The following is a 23,780-nucleotide window of genomic DNA, read 5'->3' as shown; positions in this document are numbered from 1 at the left end:
AAAATGGCTCAGCGTGCTGCGGTTCCACTTTTCACCACAGATTCACATTGTAAATTTGCGGGGCGCTGTTGAGTTCGGGAGGACACCGGCACGACTGCCCCACTTGTTAGTATCATTTTACGTGCCTGGCGAAGCTTGCGACGAATTTGAATATATCCTGCACTTCATGGCTTAAAATTGTCAAGAAAGTCCGAAAAATATTTGTTGCAGAATGCTGAACACATTTACAGATTAGCTATTATTTATTCAGTTTAAATAGAGGTCTGTTTTGGGTGAATATTTTGGTGGGGCTTTGCCTCACCTGCCCTTACATCCGAGCCTCGCCCACTTAAGCAGCGACTGATGACAGGTCGCTAGTGCACAAGAACGGAAGTAGAGCGAAGAACGCATGCGACGCACAGCGAGAAAACCGTTTTTTTTTAATTCCGCGAGACACACTCAAAAAGAAGAACAAAATAAAAAAAAAAAAAAACCCCTTAATCCTTTTACACTTTGCCCCCTAAACATTAAATTATACTCTAGAACTGTATTTTTTAAGTTACTTAACCGCCATTAGAAGAAATCATTTTCTTGTCAGGTTAATTATTGTACTGACAGTTTTATTCAAAGTCGCCATAATTTAGATAAATTGGCATTACTCACAATGTTCAGAAAATTCAACATTCATCAGGTAATAAAGAGCCAACATTTGGTGAATTTTATTATGTTAAGACCTATAGACCTATGTGTTTAAATCTCCGCAATTAAGACTTGAACCAAATAACAGCAGTCGCATGTACTGTCTGTTTAATATAGTTAAATATTACAAATGTATCAACAGAAATTGTAGTCTTTTAGGTATGCGGTGATTAGTGAAATTGTGAAAAATCGCAAAGGATAACAAACATTTTCACTTTCTGTTATTGTGTTATGACACAATAAGGAAATAAGAACTAGACCTCGAATTCAGGACGGAGATATCAGGTTCTCAATTGCTTTATAACTTATAGTTTATTACACAGCTCTCTGTAATACTTGATTCTTATCGCACCATCCAGTGAATTGATCCCCCTACAGTAAAAACACAGGCTCGTCTGGGTAAGTTAAGTCCATACGCTTGCTAAGAACTGTATTTCTTTGTGGAAGCTTTGCACTTCGCATGAGCGAATTTTGTGCGCAGATATTTTATAATGTGGCAAGTATGTAGTAAGCGGGATCATGTACATCAAACCAGTTGGTACAGCAAAATAAACCCCTTCAGGGTGATACAAGACCTGATCACTAGGGCTGCACGATTTGGGGGAAAAGTCTATTTGCTGTTTTTCTGGATAAAATTGCAATTTGCTATTTATAATTAGATTTAGCCTTACTAAAATCTAAACAAATTAACTAAGAAAAATAGATATATAATTAGATAGGCTATATAAATGTAATAATTTGATTTAAAAAAAATAGTACACTGGAGAAAACATGGATTATCATGTTTATTTTTTCGTCTTCTATTTATTCACAAATTACTGAGCGCTAAACACATGTAATGTCTGTTTAATTTATACTGGACGCCAGAGGGCGCCCTCGCGCAGAAAATCCATATACAATATATATATATATAGAGAGAGAGAGAGGATAACAGCGATTTCAAATATTATCAAATACTGTACATTCATAATAGCATCAAAGAAACAAACAGAAAAAAAGAAAGAAGGGGGGAAAACTACAGGTCATAACTTACAAGAAATTTCCATAAGTAAAGAATTCAAAAATTCTGTACATATTTCTTAGATCATTTAGGTTTATTATTAGTCCATTTTTGTTTGTGTATATGGTATTCCCCATACATAATTATTAAATTTGTTGTAGTAAATAAAATTAGCTTAATATTATTAGAAATGTGTCACCCTTTCATAAATCCTGATCGACATTTATCATTTATGGGATCAAGAATCGTCTTTAATTGTTCTGCGAATATATGTGCAAAAATGTTTGCATCATTAATAATAAGTGTAATCGGATGCCAATTTTGTAAAAAAATAATATATCCTTATTGGGCTTGGTAATAAAGTTATCAAATCTCGTCTCAGTGAATTGGGTAAATAACCTTGCTGTATAGCTTCTCTAAACACAGCTGACAAAAAAGGTCCATTTTGAAAAAAAATTTTAAAATTCACTAATTATACCATAATTCACAGGTGAGCATTATTTCCATTACCGGTATCAACCCATTGGCTAAAATCATGTATTTTAGTTGAATTATTTTCCCTTTAAATGTACATTTCAATTTTGCAACTGGCTGCACGATCACTCCCATATGACATCCATAAATCTCCCCGACTTTTCCAAAAATTAAAATCTGACAAAGATGCATACGTTTCTTAATTGTAATAAGTCATTTAAATTTCCTGCAAAACAAACATACAAACAAACAAAAAATACTTTCTCTTTCAACAAATTGCGGAAAAAAACCCTGACATTTAAAGATAAAACTGACAAAGATACCAATGTGCTATATTAACAATAATTTAGGCTTACCAAAAAAAAAAAAAAAATAAATAAAAAAACCTCTAAAGTATAACTACAACTCAAATCGACCTTAAAAATACAGTCAAGAGCTTTGAAAACTATACTATGCAACATAGCAATTAGGCCTAAATTAAAATTAACAAATGAAGATCAATACTGTTCGTAAACTGAAATTTTTGTTTTAAATGTAATAAAACAAATGACGACTGCACTTGTCACCATCATAGAATGCTTCTTTAGGGAGATATTTCCTTTCCATCCACAAAGGCTTGTACACCAACAGATTAAGCCTACTTTCCTACCTGCCAAGCAACCTCCACTTACGGCCTTAGTTGTGCCACTCTCTCTCCCTCTTGTGGCATTTCCTTCAAATTTCCTTCCAAGATGGTGTACTATATCTGCCTCTTGTTATATTTTGCTGGTGAGCTCTGGAAGAGGCTTGTACCTTTATGTCTTCACCTGCCCGCTCCACCACACCATGCAATCTCAGATTCCATCTTTTTTTGTATCCTTCTGCTGCATTAAGCCTGGAATCGATGTCTGACATTTTCTTACCATGTGCGTCACTGTTCTCATGGATAAGCTTTATGTGCTTTTTCATATTTTTCATGTAATCTTTGACATCTTTTATTTCAATTTTACTTCAATGAAGAGGAATTCTGTCATTTGCTTCTAAGCTCCAATGCTCGCCATTTTTGCCCTTAAAGGTATATTCCCCCAAAAATGAAAATTCTGTCATTAATTCAGTCATTCGTCTTTTGGGTTTGGAACGACATGAGGGTTAATTATTAATGACAGAATTGTAATTTTTGGGTGGACTATCCCTTTAAGAGCTCCTCTAACCCGTTGATTCTTTCATTTATGCATCGTACAATGTTTCTTGAATTACAGAGAGTGACAGCTCACTTTTATTTTTCTTTGGATAAGGGGTGCTTGGGGCACAATCCGGTAAAGGAATTGTTGCACCTTGGACAACATACAGTATGGGTGCATTGTTTGAACATCAGTGCCACAAATGTGCACTTCATCATCTTTGTTCTTTATCTTTGTTAGCGGCTTTATGCTCTTTTCTTTGACTTTACTCTCCCTCTCTTTTCGTTTTTCCACCATTTGGTGCAGTTTCACTGAGCTAGTTGCAAAGTTCAAAGATAATACAGTAACAGTTCAGATTAATTATTTGACCAATAATAAGATCTTGCAATCTAGACGTCTGACTGGTCAACTTTTTAAACAAAAAGAATGATATGAGGTGAAGGAAACAACATTTATACTCAGCTTCTCACATAGTGTTGCCATGTTCAGCAAGGCAAAATAAGGGACACCCACTCATGCCTAAAAAAAAAAAAAACACCAAGGACACAAATAATCAAGGAGGAACATGTTCAAGTATATAATATATATGATACATACAATAAATATACAAAAAGAACAAATTTTAATAAAACAATAGACCTATACCTTTAGAAGCACGGATGTGTCTGTCACTTTAAAGGTATGGAGTTCATCCAGAAATTAGATGCTGCTCAACCAATCACAGCACACCATTCCATGCACTGTAAACAGTAATTTACAAGCTAGCTGCATAGCTTGTCAGTGATCTAAGGCTCTGTGTATTAAATGCCGCTCCGTGATGGAGATATACTGGAGATTTACTACTAATCACAAAACCGGCTTTACTGACAAGATGCGCATGATCATCACATTTATCGTGCAGCTCTAAAAATAAATGAATAATTTTGACAGCATTGATAAACCTGTGGTGGTTTCTGTGGCGTGGAAAAAAACTAAGCTATTAATAAGATTAGTACTGACCAAGTTCAGAGGCTGTCATATGTGGATCAACTTACTTTGTTGTGTATTTTCAACAGCTTCAATATGAAAAATAACTATTATATTCATTCAATGTATTAATTGTATTTGGAGGAAAAATAATCATTTTTTTTATATAAATCTTTGAAAATCAAAATCTTTTAATTTTTAATGTTATTATAACCTAAAGCTATGTGAAAGTGGTTTTCATCTTGCCACTTTCTTGGTAAAGAAAACACATTTTTACTCAAATTAATAAGTCAGAAGGAGAAGCACCTTATTTGCCATGACAGGGATAGAGTAGAATATTAAATTTACAAGGATATTACTGTAAAGATACAGTAGAGCAGCATTTCACAATGCACACAATAATGGGAGTCTGACAGAGTATTACATGACACAGACAATTGGTACAAATATCAAAATAGCCTTTGGAATACTGTGTCTGTAGGCTGTGTAAAAAGCAACGAATTCAAATATAACAAAATACCAAAAACTCATAATACAGCCAATACTGATACTGATCCAATAGAGGGTATGCACCATAACGTCACAGTAGGGGTGAGTCACTTCAGTTATACCCACAGAGTGGCAAAAAGTGTCAGTATAAGCCTCACTTTTACTTTCACTTAAAGATCAACACAGTATAATTAATCGTTTGTTTCAACAAGCAGGAAGTTACATAGACATGGCTTCAAATAACTCACATGGTTGGTCAGGTGTTCTTATACAGAATATGTTTCTGTTAATCCTGTTAGACTGGATCTACACCTATATAAACAGGAATAGTTCAAGTCTCTAGAGTTATGGACTTGATACACTCATACATCACTCACATGGTGAACACAAGCTAAATATAAAGTGAGTTGTCTAGAAGGCTGGACTTATGTTATATGTTATATACACATGCTCTTGTGCACTTACATATTCTAATGAAAAGAATATGATAATGCATCTTTTTCAGAATAATGAACAGCTTCTAGAATAAAAGCGTGGATCACCTGAACTTTTTGATAATCAGCAGTATGGGTAAGAAAACAAAAATATCAGATTTTTCGCATTCCTGAATGAAAAATGTTCACGTGTTGTAGTTTACTGATGAATCTAAGAATGGTTATTTTGTGTTATTCTAGATCGCAGTCTGACCATTGTGTTATTTGGAAACTCTGCTGCAGTCCAGTTCCAACATGACAATTTTCTTCTTGGAGAAATACAACCAAATATGGGAAATGCAACAGTATCCAGGACTGTTCCTGTTCAGATGAAAAAATCAGGACATCACGTGTCAATGATCAACCTAATTGGCTTGCATGAGACTGCAGTTGACCTGGATGCTCTCAGTGGCCAACTAGTAAATGAAAATGAAATCATCGCCTTCATCTTTGTTGTGCGACTGGGCCAGTTAACAGATTCTGATAAGATGGGTATTGAGTGGCTTCAGAGAGTATTTGGTGACAGAGTTCTTCCATTTGTGATGATTCTCTTCACCTATGAGAGCGAGGAAGAGTCTGACTCTATAATCGATGACCTGAAGAAAAACTCTGCTCTGGAGCGACTGATTGAGAAATGTGGCAGAAGATACCACACCTGCAGAAAGAACATGAACAACCAATCAGAGATGAGAGACCTTATGAACAGGATTGAGCAACTGTTTATTGATAATAGGTGCCAGTGCTACAAATACAACACAGCGTTAAGTGAGAGAGAAGATGTGCAAAATAGGACATGTCAAAGTGGTAAGAACACAGATTTGGTTTCATTGATGTTATGTTGATTCTCTGAAATATTTATTTACCCATGACTAAAACACTTCCATTAATGATTCACCAATTGTATTTGTAACATATTGTGTATTATTACAAAGTAGACCTCTACAACCTACTCCACTGCAGAAGCTGACTAACACTGTCCAACGAGATAAAATGAACCTATGACACAAGTTTGTTTATACTAAACATTTAATTTAGGCTTATTTTCAAATTAAACAAGTTTTTTTTTTTTTTTTTTTTTTCTCGCAACAGTGTAGGAAACTCACAAGCAAAGACCAGGAGACTCTGGTGCTACAGTATGTGGTGATAAGTCTGACTAAGGCAGGCATACTTTGTAATTTATAGGCATTCAGTTGGCAGTCCTATCCATATTAGTCTTTCACCCAGGGGTACCCCCAACTGTGAACTCAACCAACCCTAGTTTACATCAAATGACCTAAAGCCTTGTAAGCAACAGCATGCCTAGGAAGATTGGAGACTTGCAAAAAAAAAACCTTTATTCAATCTCTACATTCGCAATCCCACATGTTCAAGCTCCTACCTATTTAACCTATCACAATCACAATACAACACATTCAACAAAATAACAAACAAACATAAAAAAAACATCAAACAAAAACTAAAATTTGTAATCCCACAAAAGCTAGACCTAGTCATAGGGAAAAGGCTTTAAATACACAAAAGACATAAAGCTTAGAATGTTACATGTTGTCCTCTGTTCATTGTTCTTTTTTTTTGGTTTTGTGGACTTTTATTTTGCCTAGTTTATAGTTCCTATTTCCTCCTTTGTTAGTCTCATTGTTTCCAGCGGTGTCTAGTTAGGCTTGTTTAGCCCTGTGTATACAAGGCTTTGTGTTTCTTGTGTTCATTGACTGGTGTTATCCCTTTATGGGTGTTTTGTCAGTTGTTTCATTTCTGTTGCTTCTGTTCTGATTTCTGAGTTGGCTTTGTCTTTTGTTATTTTCTAAAAAACTTCTTTCAGCTGGATCCTATGCTCCCTCGCCTGAGCTTGTTGATGTGACACAGAATCATTCCGGTTACTAACTTAACCTTGGTTCCCTGAGATAACTGGAATGAGCATTGCATTAAACGCTATGGGGAAACTCAATTTCTTAGAAATACTGAAGCCTAATTTGATAACATTTGTTTGTGTAGCTGTACGAACAAATGGCATTTTAGCGTGCCAAAAATGGGTGGGGCTGTCTGTCTATATAAGTCAGTGCTGAATGTCATTTCATCAGAATCTTTCGACTGGGGAATAACAGTGTAGCACAGCCAGCTGCACAATGCTTGTTCCCGTTATGTCAAGAAAAAAAAGTTACATAAGTAACCATTTCCCTATCGATGTGATTTACTCACATTATGTTAACTTAACACTATGTTGAAGGAAATCTTATAGCGCCATTCCACAGATGTAGAATGGAAAAGCTGTACTGTGGACCCAGCCTTTGGGCAATCAGGGGTGAGGGCCCTAAGGGTTGAGTGAGCTAATGAAAGGGAGGAGTTCTCAGGGCAAAAATGGCCTCAAACAAGCTTTAACTCCTGCAGGGACATAGGTTGGTTATGTGGAAAAAAATCTGTGCCTGAAGAGCAGGGATGTTAAGGTTATAAAACCTAGCAAAGTTAGACAGTGAAGACTAGCCGGCTGCTGCACATATATCACCAAAAGAAAATCCATCGGACCAAACCCAGAAGGAGGCCATACCGCTGGTAGAGTGGCCCTTACTCCAGTGTAAGCCCATTGAGGCATAAGCAGCTCATGTAGGAAGGACAATACGGAGGTAATGTCACAAAGAGTCTTACTTACGGACTGCACTCCAGTCAGTGAAGACAGACTGACCTGAGGAAGCAGAGCGATCAGAGGAAGGGCATACAGGCATGCACTGGGCTATCCATGGGCTAACGCGTCCCATACCACTGAGAAATATATTTTGCAATGAGAATTGTCTTCTGAGGAAAAGAGGTTGACCTCTGCCTTTCCGAAGACATCCCAGATCATTTGAAACATTTGGGGTGTAGACTCCATTACCCTGGAGTCACGCCACCCCAGGACAATATGTCTGCTCCATGGTTCAACCTGCCCGGCATGTGCAATGTCTTCAGAGAGTGCAGGTTTTTCTGTGCCCATATGAGGAGGCACCTCACCAACTCTTATAAAGACCACAACCTGAGACCACCTTGGAGGTTTATGCAGGCCACCAGTGTCATATTGCTGAATGGACCAGGACATGGTTCTTCTTTAGAGTTGGCAGGTAGTGGATATGTTGTTGTTGCTCCAGGGTGGACCAGTGCACAGTGCTCGCACAGTTGGACGTATCTGTTGTGACTTCACAACCTTCCTTTTGGAGACCAGTCCCAGCTGAGTACCTGTCTGATACAGGGGCCTTCCAAGGGGCCACAGCCCTGGGTCACCTTGAGGTGGAGGCGACACAAATGCCAAGCGTAGGAGAGGACATAGGCATTCAGCCAGTAATGAAGAGGTCACATGTGGAGCAGGCCCATCGGAACCACACGGGAGGTGGCTGCCATTAGGCCTGGCATCCTCTGGAATGTCCAGTGGCGGAGAGAGAACCCTACTTTCAATTACACTGCAAGCTGCTGAATGTGGGCTAGGACCACATCTGGGCCAAATTGAGAACTAATCCCAGGAAAACTATTCTCTGGCTGGGAGACTGAGAGCTCTCAGTCGAATTGATCCTGAGACCTAGGCACTACAAGTGCCTGAAGAGCAGAGATCTGCGGGCACAGAGCTCATGCTTCAACTATGCCAAGACTAACCAGTTGTCAAGGTAGTTCATGACACTCATTCCCTTTTAACGGGGCCTGCATCCATGCACCTTCATGCACCATGCCAGAGACCGTCTGAATGGCAGGACTGTATATTGGTAAGCCACTCATTCAAATGTGAATCTCAAGAACGGTCTGTGAAGAGTAGCTATCTGGATATAAATGTAATCCTGCAAACCAGCAAGAGGAACTGTTTCAAAGTCAACATCCTGAATGGCTGCTTCACCTGGAAGCGGTTTCAAGTGCCTGAGGCCTGACATCACCTGGTTCTCTGAGTGGAAGGGGCAGGGGTCCTCATTGAGCTTCTGACCATAATAAGCTGCCAATGACATGGAGTCATCAGCAAAATCCTCCTCATATGAACAGCATGACCAGCAAAGATGTTCATATGAGGCTAAATCATTTCACACTTCAGCTCTCAGATTTACTGATATTCTCTGTTAATGACTTCAGTGGAGTGAGTCAAGATAGTGTTGATCATTTCAAGCTTCTAGAAGATGTGATAATAGATGTTTTGAGAAAACATCAGAAGCTGCCAATTACATGCAGTCATCAGCAATATTCTCCAAAAGAAACCAGACTGCTCGCTCCTGACGAGGGGAGCTGATCCTCAAGAGACAAGAGCATCTGAGAATCTTCAGACTGTCACGCAGGACCGGTGCTAACGTGAGCTCACTCAGGTCCATCTGCTCAGCCCTCTGACTCTGCTGTTTCTTCTTCCGAGGCTCCTGGGAGGAAGGAAACTTTTGTGAAAGAAAGTCATCCTTGAGCGCAACAAGGTGAGACTCATGCTCTCTCAGTGGGAGCAGAACTTCTGGATGAGTGCTGCTTTAGAGTGGCATGCGGCCCAGGCTAGCAACTCACTCACTGTGCTTGTCTGAGGCATGCAGGGGTGCCCTGCATGTGCCACACTAGTGCTAAATGCTCTAATAGGGTGGAAGTTGCTCTTAAGCTTTGCTGGATGGCTGTAGGGGAGAAGCAATGCTTGCTTGAAGGTCCCATCCATTTTGGTGGGCTAAAATGTCATTTTTTCATGCAGCTACACAAATGTTATCAAATCAGTCTTCAGTATTTCAGAGGAATGGAGTTTCCCCATAGCGTTAAGTTAACACAATGTGAGTGAACTGTAATGATAGGGAACTGATACCACAGTATTATAGACTCCGATATGTTTTTGGTGTACGTAAGTGGGTTACATACCAGGCTAAATTTTTTAAGTTAAAAATGTACACTTAAATGAGATTGCGCATGTGAGATTATTAGTATTAAACAAATGTTTAGTGCCATTTTAATATTTCTCTCACCTTTTCTGTTTTGTCACAAGATCAACCCACAATTATTGGAAAGAGTATGGACTATACCTTAACAACAGAGACAAGAGAGACACGTATGGTAAGTGGTGAGTGTAATGTAAAAATAGAACATGAGCAGGAAGTTAGAAAGAATTCAATGAATGAAGACACACAGCTAAAAGAAGTATTCTTTATCTAAGTGGTTCCTTATCATATAGTTTCACTTTACATTTTATGGTTCTGGAGTTATTTAATTGCTGGTAAATGTACTTCAGAGAGTCTTCTTGGGTACCGTTGTCACATTAACACATCGACCATTCTAGACATGCTGTCTTTATAAAGTACTTACATATTAATACTGAATATATGATTTTGAACATTTTAAGTCATGTAAATTCCAAGGACAAGTAATCTTGTGCACACTTTGTTTCTTAACAAGCATAGGTGACATTAAAGTTTCTTGTCAACAAAACTCTGTCTTTATTTTTATAAATTGTAAATTATATTTCGAGTTAACTGCTTTTAATTTGGCTGTATTTTTCACAGGAAATAGTACAGAAGTGTTCGATAGATGGAGCAAGATTGGATCAAAATGGAAATGGAAGGAGGGAAGAAATAGAGCATCTATTTCACAGACTTCATCTTGATAAAAGGCACTCCTCTAAATTAAGAGCTGCAGATGTTCTTCAGCTGACGACACATTCATTGCAGTCCCATGAGTCTTGTGCTGAGAAGGACGTGATTCAGACTTTCCTACAAAAACTACTGACGATGAACTACAGAGCAAAAAACATTAAAATTATAGACACTCATCATGATGGACAACAAAGAAAGAATGACTTATTTGATGATGAGGATGAGGATGATGCTGATATTTTCCAAGCTGAATCTTCGGTTCCTGAAGAAACAAACAGAAGTAATGCTATTCATCCGATGGATATTCAAATGGCTGTGTTTCATTGTGCTGATAGTTTCCTAAAGCAGCTCCTGGTGACTAAACTGTCTCAGTGTCAGTACGCTCTGCCTCTTCTTGTTCCTGATCCATTTGCACAAGAGATTGAATTTCCTCTCTGGACATTTAGACAAATCAACAAGAGCTGGAAGATGAAAGATACCAACAATGAAATCATCAGTAAAATTCAACCAGTCTGGAAGGCAGAAACACCTATGGTGTCTTTCTTCAGGTTTGGCTCATTGTCCTCATCCAAATCTCAGCTGATTAACAGTTTGATCAATGAGAGACACAACACGTTCTTCCACAGGAACTGCCCAGGCAGCAGCAAAACAAGAGTACTGATGGATGGAGTGGTGGAGATCACCTGGTACTGTCCCTCTGGGACAGACACAGATAAATTTGATCAATGTATTGCGTTCTGTAATCTACATGGTGATGCAGAAGACAACAAGAAACAGCTGCAGATCCTCACTGAAATGGCCTCAGTCAATGTTGTTATTCTACCACAACTTGACAAAAATGACAAGAGTGCAGCACAGATGCAAAACCTGTACAGGGGCAGAAAACCACTTATTTGTCTTTTTACAGAGGATGAATCTACACTAAGTGCAATGAAAAAAAAAGGAAAATACAAAATTGGACTAAATACCAGAAATCAGTCAGATGTATCTGAAGAACTTGTACAAGCTATAAAAGATTGCCTCTCGTTCTCATCATCAGGATCATCTCCTACTTTCATTCTTGAAAATGTGTCCAAACAGTCTGGTATTAGAGTAGATGAGGATTATGACAACGACTGCAGAAGAGGAAAAGAAGCAGCCCAGCAGATGATGGGTTTACTGAAGGAAAAAAAACTGACAGAAATCAAAGAATCATTTCTGCCCTGTCAGGGGAAGCTGTGGCATCAGTGGTGTGAAAAGAACAAAGAACTACATCGATCTCAGGGAAATGAAATAGACACAGAAATAAAACAGAAACAAGAAATGAAGACAATCCGTGAACAGCAGCATGTGTTGGACATTGGTGAGTTTATGAAGTTGTTTATTACAGAAATGAATTCACAGTCTCCAAATGAAAAGATATTTTTTCTTAAATGGCTCACAATCCTCCTGGATGAATACACCTCTGCTGACCTATCTGCTCTACATTTTGAATATAATGAAAAATGGTCAAAAATCAGAGCTGAGCAACAAACAAATGATGAACACACAGAACTTGTGAGGATATCAAAAGAACTTCAAGCTGCAACCTTTGGCTTGGAGCACATCCTGAGGGAGATCGGTCAGATCTATGAATCGTGTAAATCAGTGAATAAGAACAAGGAAGGCCTGCCGTGTGATTTTTCTTCTCTCGCGAGTCTTGCAGCAGAGATGATGATCTCTGGATTTCCACTGGAGCTGATGGATGGAGATGCTGCTTATGTTCCTGTGGTCTGGGTCACTGCTGTTTTACATGAACTCATCAAGAAACTGGGAGACCAGAGAGTCTTTGTGTTGTCAGTTTTAGGGATTCAGAGCTCTGGGAAATCCACTATGCTGAATGCCATGTTTGGACTCCAGTTTGCTGTCAGTGCTGGCAGATGCACCAGAGGAGCTTTCATGCAGCTGGTCAGAGTTTCAGAGGAGATGAAAAAACAGCTTAAGTTTGACTACATTCTGGTTGTTGATACTGAGGGACTTCGTGCTCTAGAACTGTCTGGGAGGTCAACAAGACATCAGGACAATGAAATGGCCACATTTGTTGTTGGTCTTGGTAATCTAACATTGATTAATATCTTTGGAGAAAGCCCATCAGAGCTGCAGGATATTCTTCAGATCGTTGTTCAGGCCTTTATGAGGATGAAGAAGGTCAGACTGAATCCCAGCTGCATGTTTGTTCATCAGAACGTTTCAGAAGTCACAGCCGGAGAGAGAAACATGGAGGGAAGGAGACGGTTGCAGGCGACGCTGGATGAAATGACAAAACTCGCTGCTAAAGATGAAGTCTGTGATGCAGAATGTTTCAATGATGTTATTACTTTTGACATACAGAAGGATGTGAAATATTTTGCACAGCTGTGGGAGGGCAGTCCACCAATGGCACCACCAAACCCATCATATTGTGAAAACATCCAAGAGCTGAAGAAAACATTTTTTAATCATGCCTCAAAATCCGATGGCTTACAGTTGACACACCTAAAAGGTCGCATAAATGATCTCTGGGAGGCTCTACTGAATGAACGATTTGTGTTCAGCTTCAAAAATGCTCTGGAAATTGCAACATACCGAAAACTGGAGACCGAATACAGCAAGTGGTCCTGGAGTCTCCGCAGAACCATGCTGGATATAGAGAACAAACTCTACATCAACATAGAAAATGAAACAATTGATGAGGTTTCAGAAAGTGATCTTCAAGGAAAATTAAATGTGAAATGCAGAGAAGTAGACAAATCTATGTCAGAATTCTTTGAGAAAGACAAAGATAAAGATATACTGGTACAGTGGAAATCATCATTTTATATCAAAACCAAAGAGCTTCAGGAAAACATTGTGAGAGAGACAAATAGGAAATTAAATGAAATTCTTCAGCAGCGAGATATGAAGAAAAGGATTGATGCTCAGAGGACCGCCGAAAAATACTCTCTTGGAAAAGAGCAAAGAACTTGCACTAAACTCAAAGACAAGGCCAATGATGAAACTATCCTGAAAAAAGAGTTTGATTACTTTTGGAAAGAGTGTGTTAAGAAGATTACCAGAGAAACTCCCCAAATCAAAAACATCGATGTATTAAATGACATGAAACAACTCCTTAGTAACTATGAAAGTGTCCCTGTAAATGACTGGAAGAAGAGCAGGGATATTTTCTCTGTGTCACGTTATTCAGATTATGTACAGAAACTCTCAGAGGAGTTACAGGAACATACCGTCAGATCAGCTAAACTGAAGTTTGAGGTTGAATCCCAAATTAGATCCTTAGTCAATGACATTGCTCAACACGCAGACAAAATGATCATGTCATATAACATTTCAAAGATGGGTTACAACAAAACCTACACTCAAGAACTTGCAGATTATATCAAAGCAAGAGTAGTAGATTATGAGCAAGGTTCCAGGAACTATGTGTTCATTAAGGAATTTTACATGGATTTGGTCATTTCCATCTGTAAGAAAGAAAACAAGGTAATTACTGACCAACACAGAAAGTTCAGGGAAGCCAATGATCCTGTTTTATACTTTGAAAAGAAGAGCAAAGAGTACTATAGTATTTTCCAGAAATACTGTCAAGGTGCAACATCAGCTGCTATTTTTGGGGAGATCATCTGTCAGAAACTGAAAGAGCCCATTCAGAAGAGTGTCTACAAAGATACTGCCAGAGATTTGACTAATGAAATTAAAACAAACTGTGAATCACTAAATGGAAACAGATCTAAAATAGAGAAACACATCCTCAAGACTCTGGCAGAACAGGAAGATTTTGATAAATACATTAACTACATTTACAGTCCCAGAGACCACTTAAAGAGTTTCATCAGAGATGAAGTCAATCAGTACATCACTGATAAGTTTGAAGTCAGCGTTCGGCCCAAAATGGAGGAGAACATTAAACTTCTGCAGCAGAAGATCATGGAAGCGGCTCATAGAGCGACTACACTGGTCAACACGACCGGCGGAGATGTTCAGAAGTGGCTGAATGATTTCGCACGGCAGCTCTCAGATGTGCTTATATTCTCTGTAAAGGACCTCAGTGGAGTGAGTCATGAAGGTGTTGATAATTTCAAGCTCCTAGAAGATGTGATAAGCAAACTACTTGGTTCAGTGTCATCTGAAATACAGCAAAAATTCAGCACAGAGACATTTCCAGAAAATCTGGAACATAAAGACAGACCAGATGAGATTCTGATTGATCATCTCTGTCAGTGCTGTTGGATTCAGTGTCCGTTCTGTGCAGCCACCTGCACCAACACTGTAGAAAACCATTCTGGTGATCACAGTGTTCCTTTCCATCGAGTCGATGGACTCACTGGTAGCTGTTATGATGAAACAGAATGTCTCAGTGCAGATTTTTGCACAACATTAGTGAGAACTAGTAAAATGTTCTATACAGGTCAGTGGTTTCTGTGCAGAGAGTACAGAAAAGCAGGAAATGTTTATGCAGAGTGGAACATCACTCCTGATTTCTCTGAGCTGCCGTACTGGAAGTGGTTTGTGTACAGATTTCAGAAAGATCTGGAAAATCACTTTGAGAAAACATTCCACATGTGGAATGAGATTTCATATGAATGGAGCCGATACTCAAAAGAGCAGGCTATTGAGAGTTTGGATGAATACATATAATGACAAATGAAAATGACTCACATGGAGATCTTTGATTCATAGATCAAAGCTTGAAACAAGTTTGTGAGTTGTGAATCTTCAGGATTTTGTCTCTATCTATGAATTACTTTTATAAAGGCCAAACACTTAAATTTATGCTAACCATTTATTCATTTTTTGCATAACATAATATTAAATACAGTCATACACATATATTCCATTAATTCATAAAATAATGTTTTTGATCTGTTATTAAATAAAAAAAAAACATTTAGAAATTTAGAAAACATTTAGAATTTCATCTGTCTTTAGTAGAAAACAGAACTGTAGCTTAATGATTAATCTTAAAGTGTTATGAAACTATTTCAGCACACATCACATCAGTTTTCACACAGTTTTGAAGAATGCTAATAAAAAATGTTAGGTATAGATAGCTGTGAAGATATATGGAAATAGACCTTAAAATCCAAGGAGTCTGTATGACTATCATGAATGGCCTGCTGAGGGCAGCAGAGCTGTTGTACTAAAGCTTCTATAATGCAAAGATACAATGGTGATAAAACATTAAAATTAATAAAGCTTCATCCAAAGATCTGTGATGTCATCACATTGATTAAGTCAATAAATAGTGTTTCTTTTGATTTTCATGTTAAATGATCAGTAGATCAGTGCATGTGTTTAAAAGCCTGATGCCTTTAATAAATTGTCTTCGTAAAATAAAGCAGAACTTTTGTTGACAACCACTTTTTCCAAATTTTCACTCTACAAGAAAAAATAAAATAAGTAAATTAAGCCCAGACACAAGACTGATAAACACAGGGGTATTTATACAAACCCTGTTATAACTATTCAATTTAGATGTGAGCTGTAAATATTTAACAACTGGAAATCGCTGCAACAGGAAACAGAAAGAAATAGCCTACTGCTCACTTGATGTTTTGAACTGAACATCATTTGAGCCTTTCCTTGTTTTTCCATTTTTGGAATAAAAATCTTTCAAATTTTCCATAATGATAAATTGACAAAATTAAAGAAAATTTAATATACATTTAATTAATAATTTATGTGCATGAACAGTCTTTGACACTAACTGTGTAGATCTAGAGATAAAGCAGACAAACTGCAATGCTGCTGTTTCCATGTGAGGTTTAGGCCATTTCCACACGAACACGGGTATTTTCAAAACCTCAGCTTATCCTACGCGGTTTGTCCATTCATCCACACGCAAACGCAGCACCAGGTCACTGAAACTGAACATTTTTTACATTTTCAAAAACTCTGCTTTCAGTGTTATCATGTAGACAGCAAAACCAGAGGTTTTGGCTTGTGACATCAGAGCATGAGCTCTTATCTCTGCCTACTGGAAACTTTTTCAGGCTTCTGATTGGCCAACATGGTTTTACGGTTGAGATTATATGAGATTATATGAGATTACACCAGTTGGCTTAGCATGTTCTTGACAGTGCTTCATAGCATGCTTTTATATTTTCATGTAGACGGAGATTTTGTTGTTTATAAAAAATACCCGTGTATGTGTGGACATGGCCTTAGAGCACTGTGAGAAATTATACATTGATGTATAAAGGTTTTGGAGAAACACTGCACTCAGTTCAAATCTCCACTCTAGACAAAGGTCAGTGACCCTGATTGTCATTGGCTGTCAAGTGACCCAACCAGCGGAAAAAGGTTTCTGCTTTTTGGTTTAACACTTCAGTTGAGTTAAACCACATGGTTTTTGCTGAAAACAAATTGTCTCAACATATATTATTAAAATAAAAAACATATAATGTAATAAATAATTATAATAAAAATGTAAATTACTTATGCCAGGTAGTTTCCAAAGAACCATTTTGCAAACACACGTTTACATGCAAAATCCTGACTGACTTTGCAATTACACATCGATATGAACAAAAGATCATTAATAACTAAATCTGACAATGATGTTTAATGTTTAATTGATTTCATAGGGTCATAAACTCCTGAAGTTTATATTTTAACCTAACTAATAACAGTGGAAATGTTAGATAATCAAGACTTTAATGTATTTTTGCATAAAGAAAACAGACTTTATAATCACTTTGTCATTTTTATTGGAGTAAAATGAGTGACAACCAGCCCCAGTCTCTCCTATACTCCTGATTTTATACATTAAACACAATGTACATGTCAGGATTATGGACTAGTCTGTGTGTGTTTTTTTGCCCCTGTGACCCAGTTTTGTCTTCCATTTGATTGTGGTAATTTGATCCCAGGTGTGTCTCATTCTTCCCCATTTATCCTGCCTTTAAAAACGAGTTCCATGTGTGTGTCTTCCTCCTGTTTTCCATGTCGGATTTACCCCTGTGTTGGATTAATAAAGACTATTTTGATTATCCTCGGCTTCATGTTCCTTCCGGCAGCGTAGTGTGACAGAAGATGCGACCAAAAACAGGTTAATTTGCGTGTCTCCCCTCCTCTTTGTTTCCGTGTTTTTTTCTATCAGTGTTTTTGTTTCCATAGAGCAGCCCTTATGGATCCCCTCCTTCACCCCGAATTCCTCCTCCTCCTGCTGGAGCAAAGGGAAAATTCTCTCAAGGGTCATACCAGACTGTTTCTGGCTGAGGCCCAACTCACCACTTATCTGGACGACGTGATCGTCGTCGTCCATAGATGGCCCTGAGCAGAATTCACTGCCTTTCCAGAGTGGACACTGGCGAGAAATGGATCTCCGTTCCCCGCCAGCTCCCAAGGATTAATCACCAGTGCCACTCCCCAACCCAGAGGGCCAGCCCACCATCTCCTTGACACACGGAGCGCATGCCCGAGCCCACAGCTGACGGAGAGCAAGAGCCCAATCCGTCAGACCAGGTGTGAGAGCTAAAGTGCCCACCACAAGGGAGAGAACTGCGAACGGTGTGTGTGCGTAGAGGAGCTCTGCCCCCTGCACTGCGGCTGAGGGAGAGCTGACTATGGAACACCAAAAGAGCCAAAATGAGGAGGAGGATCTTATTGACTGGGAATCTGATCTGGAGGTTGAACTGCACACCAGCTCCGTTGGCCTCCTTCCTTCCTCCAGCTCCACCTTGGACCTCAGTTGCTCTGGCTCTGCAGCGGATCTCCTGATCTCCGCCTCATTCGCTAGAGCCCTCGGCTCCACCCCACTTTTTTCCGCATTTACAGGTCACATGACGTATGTAAAAAGTCATACGATCATTCTTCAATGTACTATAACCTCCAAAAAACACTTCATAAGTGGCCATGCTCCAGTATAAAGGGTCTTTCCCTACCATTAATGCTTAGGCAATTTACACTGTAAACATCTGCAGTACAGTGTCACTCTGATATGGTCACTGAAGCTGATTGCGGCCACTCAATGCTTGTGTTTATGTTTTTATACAGTCTATGATTTATTCCAGCTGCGCCACGCACGTTTCTGAAGCGCCTCTCTTTGCTGCTTCTGTAAAGATACACGCATACGCCTCCTTTAAATAAATATAGCCAAAATCCCACCAAAATCCATTGCCATAATTTATCACGAGAGACAAAAGGTTGTCTCCTTCAAGGTTGATGCATTGGCTGTCTCCTTCATGAACCCATCTCAATCATGGTGCTGGAGGGTTCCAATGCTGACATAATCCTAGGATGCCCTTGGATGTCACAACACTCCCCATTGGTGAATTGGAATACTGGAGAGATTCAGAAGTGGAGTGGTACTATGTGGTAAAACTGCTTATCGGCTGTCCAGAAGTCTCTATCCCGTCAGTCTCCCAGGCATCATTCATCTACCAAACAATAGATTCCTGACGAATATTGGGCATTCCAGGATGTGTTCTGTAAGTAGTTGGCCAAAGAATTACCACCTCACTGTCCATGGGATTGTGCAATTGACTGGGGCTACCCTACCTAAAGGGAAGATATATCCATTGTCCATTATAGAACAGAAGGCTATGGAGGAATAAATAGAGGAGGCTCTGAAACAGAACTTCATCAATTCATCCATCGCCACCTCTAGCTTCTTCTTCATGAACAAAAATGATGGCAGCTTGAGGCAGTGCATTGAATACTGTGCTGGAACCCCTCTGCCACAAAGGCATTACACCATCTCAAAGAATCCTTTTTTATAGCTCCTACCCTAGCACATCCTAACCCAGAACTTCCCTTTGTTGTTGAAGTCGATGCTTCCACTACTAATTTAAAAGAATGGACATGGACTGTAGGGAGCCTAACATCAATTTGAAGTCATCACAGACCATCGCAACCTTGAATATCTCTGAGAAGCCAAATGATTGAACCCAAGGCATACCCGCTGGGCTCTCTTCTTCACCCCGCTTTGACTTCATTGTCACATACAGGCCAGGAGAGAAGAAGCCTCTCCCTCTTCTGTAGTCGATACTGGTAGCCTAATATGACCCAAGACGTCTCCCGGTACGTAAGAGGATGCTCAGTCTCTGCGCCATCTCCAAGACTCCATGCCACCATCCAGAAGGACAGTTAGTGCCACCACTATTGCCTCACATACTCCTATACTTGATTGGATTTCAACACAGACTTACCATCTTCTGAATCACATACCATCATCTTTGTTGTATGATTAAAACGATGAGTGGGCCCCGGTGACATTTTGCTTTACTCCAAAGTAAACGCAAGTCCTAATGCATCATTTGTATTATCAACGTGAATGTTAAAATCTCCGAAAATTAGCGCTTTATCAGCTGTAACCAACAGGTCTGAGGGGAAATCTCCAAATTCTTTTAGAAATTCTGTATATGGCCCTGGTGGTCTATACACAGTAGCCAGAGAAAGAGATACAATAGATTTCTTTTGCATATCTGACAGTGTAACATTAAGCAGAAGTATTTCAAATGATTTAAACCTGTATCCTGTTTTCTGAGTAACATTGAGAATATCACTACATATTGTTACAACACTGCTGCCATGACCAATCTGACGGGGCTCATGTTTATAACAGTAGTTTGGTGGAGTAGACTCATTAAGACCAATATAATCATTTGGTTTTAGCCAGGTTTCAGTCAAGCAGAGTACATCAAAACTATTATCTGTGATCATTTCATTTACAATAACTGATTTGGGTGTGAGTGATCTAATGTTTATGAGCCCAAACTTTAAAAATTGTTTTTGTTCATTTATTTTACATTTTTCTGGTTTAATCACGATCAGTTTTTTTTTCTAGATCCTACATTAAATTTAGATTTTGACCTCATTATTCGGGGAACAGAAGTACTTCTAACATTTAAGCGGGTAGAACAAAAGCCATCATAGCAGTTATTTGAGAATTGGCTTACTAGTCATATGGAGCTGGAGATGTTGTCCGAGAGGAGATCCGCTCCGACTCTGCTGGGGTGCAGGCCATCAGCGCGAAAAAGCCTAGGACACTCCCAGAAAAGATTCCAATTATTAACAAAGAGCAGTTTCTTTTCTTTACACCATGACAATAACCATTCATTTAGAGCAAAAAGTCTACTGAACCTTTCGTGTCCTCATCGATACGTGGGCAGCGGTCCTGACACGATGATCGTCGCCGCGGGCGTCGTGCTGCGAACCGTCTCGATCAGGCTCCTGAAGTCCCTCTTCAGCGTCTCCGTCTGCCGCTGCGTGGTGTCGTTAACCCCGGCCTGAAGCACGACCACTCTGGGGCTCTCGTCGGCCTTCAGGATCGCGGGTATCTGCGCAGAAACATCGAGAACACGAGCACCAGGGAAACAGTCAGTGTGCACTTTACCTTCGGCTAACGTAGCACGGACGTGTCGGAAGATGGAGTCTCCGACGATCACAGCGTCGCGTTCCGTCTCGCGGAGGGAGAGAGAAGCGGGTTCCGTGTGGAGATCTCGAAGACCGGAGGGGGAGAGGTTGTCGCCCAGGGCCTGGCTCACGTCCTCCGCTACGGATGCACCCAGGGTCCGTGGTGTCCCCGGCGCCAGAGTGAATGACATATGGGCAGATCGCGTCCTGGGTGCACCGGGCCTGTGCAGAGAAACGCACGGGGTAGAGGTGGTGGGACTGTTAGTAGCGCACTGCATACTTACCGAATGCAGCTCGAACGTGTCGTCACCTGCACTCAAAGGCAGACAAACATCCGCCATTAAAGCAAGTAACAGTGAGTAAAGCAATTGTAATGTGTGAATACAGTATTAGCGATGCACGCGGGTTTAGCGACAACCACCCTGGTGATGCTAATGGGCTATAAGCTACTAGCGGACTCGGGAAATCAAAAATAAAACTAGTGATAACAAGGTGCTCTAATTGTTTTGTTGTAGAATACGATAGAGGATATATTCACACATTATAGAAACGAAAATGATGGTGTATAAAATAGATTTCAACAATAAAAAATAGACGATTGAGAAATAATGTAACGGAGCTTAAACTAGAGGCATACGACAGCAACAAACAGAATTGACATGAAAGTGTGATGTTTGCAGTGAACAGACATGAAAAATAGAGCGACCTCAGTAAGTAACAGCTGCACAACCGCAGTAGGCCTATTTCCTTTAAATCAGGTTAAATACTCGTGTAAAATGTTTTACATTTTCCAATTGAAAGTTGTCAGAAAACAAACCAAATTTCAGAAAGTTTTTCAGAAAGGTTAAACTGTGTAAAATGCTGTGAGCATGAGCCCAGCTCTGACTTCCTCTTCTTGTGTGCTTGAGGTTTCATAGTGTTTCCGCTCACAGTAAGAGATGTTTGAATGATCACAGTATAGAAGATATTCACCTGGATCAGACGATGAAGATCATCCAGCTTCAGATCTGTGAGTTTATCACATTATATTTGATAAAGTTGTGTTATTTATTAAGATTAACATCAATAACTTCTTTCTCTCACAGATCTGTTGATGTTTTCTCAAGCCACAGAGAGTCTAACAAACACATCAGTAACTTTAGGAGCTTATGTGATTATAAGCTGTGATCTTGATATAGAGGAGATTTACTGGTACAAACAGAAATCACCGGATCCTCCAGAGCTGATCTTACGCACTTACAGTAGCACATATGAAGGAGCTGAATATGAAAACAGCATCTTCACACACAAATATTCAGTGAAAACTAACAGTCGTCTGTTCATCAGAAATATCACCGCTGATGAATTAGGAGTTTATTATTGTGTCAAAACTAGTGAACCACAAAAATTCAGCAACGGCACCAGAATCTACATCACTGGTGAGTCATTTTTTTTTAATTTTTTGATATTTAATGTTATAATTGAAAGTGACTTATATTTGTTTAATTTGTATATTTATTGTTATACATACTGCATTTTACAGGTCTAACAATGTGTATTGTTATTTTTTCTTTCTTAAAATAAAATACATTTAAAATGTACAGAGTCACATGATGCTCCACAACCCCAAAAATCATGGAGAAATCTGATCATCTTCATCATCATCTCATCTGTCCTGCTCACTTCCTCTGTCATCATTGCAGTAATAGGTGTGTGATAGGTATTACTGTACAATATTACTGTAACTACTAAGACACAAACTGTATATCTACAACTACAGGGGCGTAGTTTTGTGGGGGGGGGGGGGTAACATTCTGTCCAAATTATAACCTATGAGTGCCTAAATAATATAATATAAGCTACATTATATATCCCATGTAATATAATGTTATAACATTATATTTCCTAATGTTCAAACCAAAACTACACACTCACAACTATAACACTTTCCATGTGATTTTTTTGTTTGTTTGCTGAAATGGGTTCCTTTATAATATATTGATATAATTTCTTTGGTCGTACAGTTTTAACATTTAATTCACTGCTGTTTCAGGTTTGATAAAGAGCTGCACAAACTCAAGCAGAGGATGTAAAGAAAGTATCAGGAGAGACGTGAAAGAACTGCAGGTGAGAACAGACTACCATCATCTCACACATTCACTGCTGTTTCTAAATCCAGTCATCGGTTTGTATGATTATGATTATAGTTTATCATTAATATGTGCTCATATATGGTCATATTTTGTATGTCTCTCGTGGTTTCTCTCTCAGTTTGCTGAAGTGGTTCTGTTGAAGCATCTCAGTGGCAGCAGCTCTTGTCTCACCGTGTGCAGCAGCTTCTCTCTTCTACAGTCAGTAACAGATGAACGAGGTTTAGAAGAGAATGATTTCTGAGAAATGCTTTAGATTTAAATAAACAGTGTTTTAAATGTGTTCATTTGTGCTTTGAAAACCTGATGGCATGAATAAACTGCATTTGAGGTGAAGAAAAACCCAGAACCGAGCTACAAAAAAAAAAAACGCACTTGGTTCAAAGTTAAACCTCCAATCTAGACAAAGGTGACAGACCCTGTTGGTCATTGGCTGTCAAGCGAGCAAAAGAGTGGAAAGTTTCAGTTGAGTTTAACCACATGATGTAGCCTTTGCTAAAAACAAA

The 23,780-nt window shown here is 39.1% G+C and overlaps 1 protein-coding gene across 2 annotated transcripts; it reads left to right on the top strand.

The window, feature by feature from the left end:
- Positions 1–499: 499 nt before the first annotated feature.
- LOC109099431 (interferon-induced very large GTPase 1-like) lies at positions 500–15,499 on the top strand. 2 transcript variants are annotated; one of them, XM_042712039.1, is made up of 5 exons: positions 500–1,077; positions 5,273–5,337; positions 5,442–6,044; positions 10,189–10,256; positions 10,703–15,499. In XM_042712039.1, the coding sequence occupies exons 2-5, from the start codon at positions 5,334–5,336 to the stop codon at positions 15,422–15,424; spliced, it is 5,397 nt and encodes a 1,798-aa protein (XP_042567973.1). In that variant the 5' UTR covers positions 500–1,077; positions 5,273–5,333; the 3' UTR covers positions 15,425–15,499. The 2 variants fall into 2 exon arrangements, with proteins under 2 accessions (XP_042567973.1, XP_042567972.1); XM_042712038.1 differs by lacking the exon at positions 500–1,077 and having other exon boundaries at positions 5,180–5,337.
- The last annotated feature ends 8,281 nt before the right edge of the window (positions 15,500–23,780 follow it).

The sequence above is a fragment of the Cyprinus carpio genome, chromosome A22, assembly GCF_018340385.1.
Source record: "Cyprinus carpio isolate SPL01 chromosome A22, ASM1834038v1, whole genome shotgun sequence".
Lineage (NCBI taxonomy): Eukaryota > Metazoa > Chordata > Actinopteri > Cypriniformes > Cyprinidae > Cyprinus > Cyprinus carpio.
This window is presented reverse-complemented; position numbering and strand designations above follow the sequence as displayed.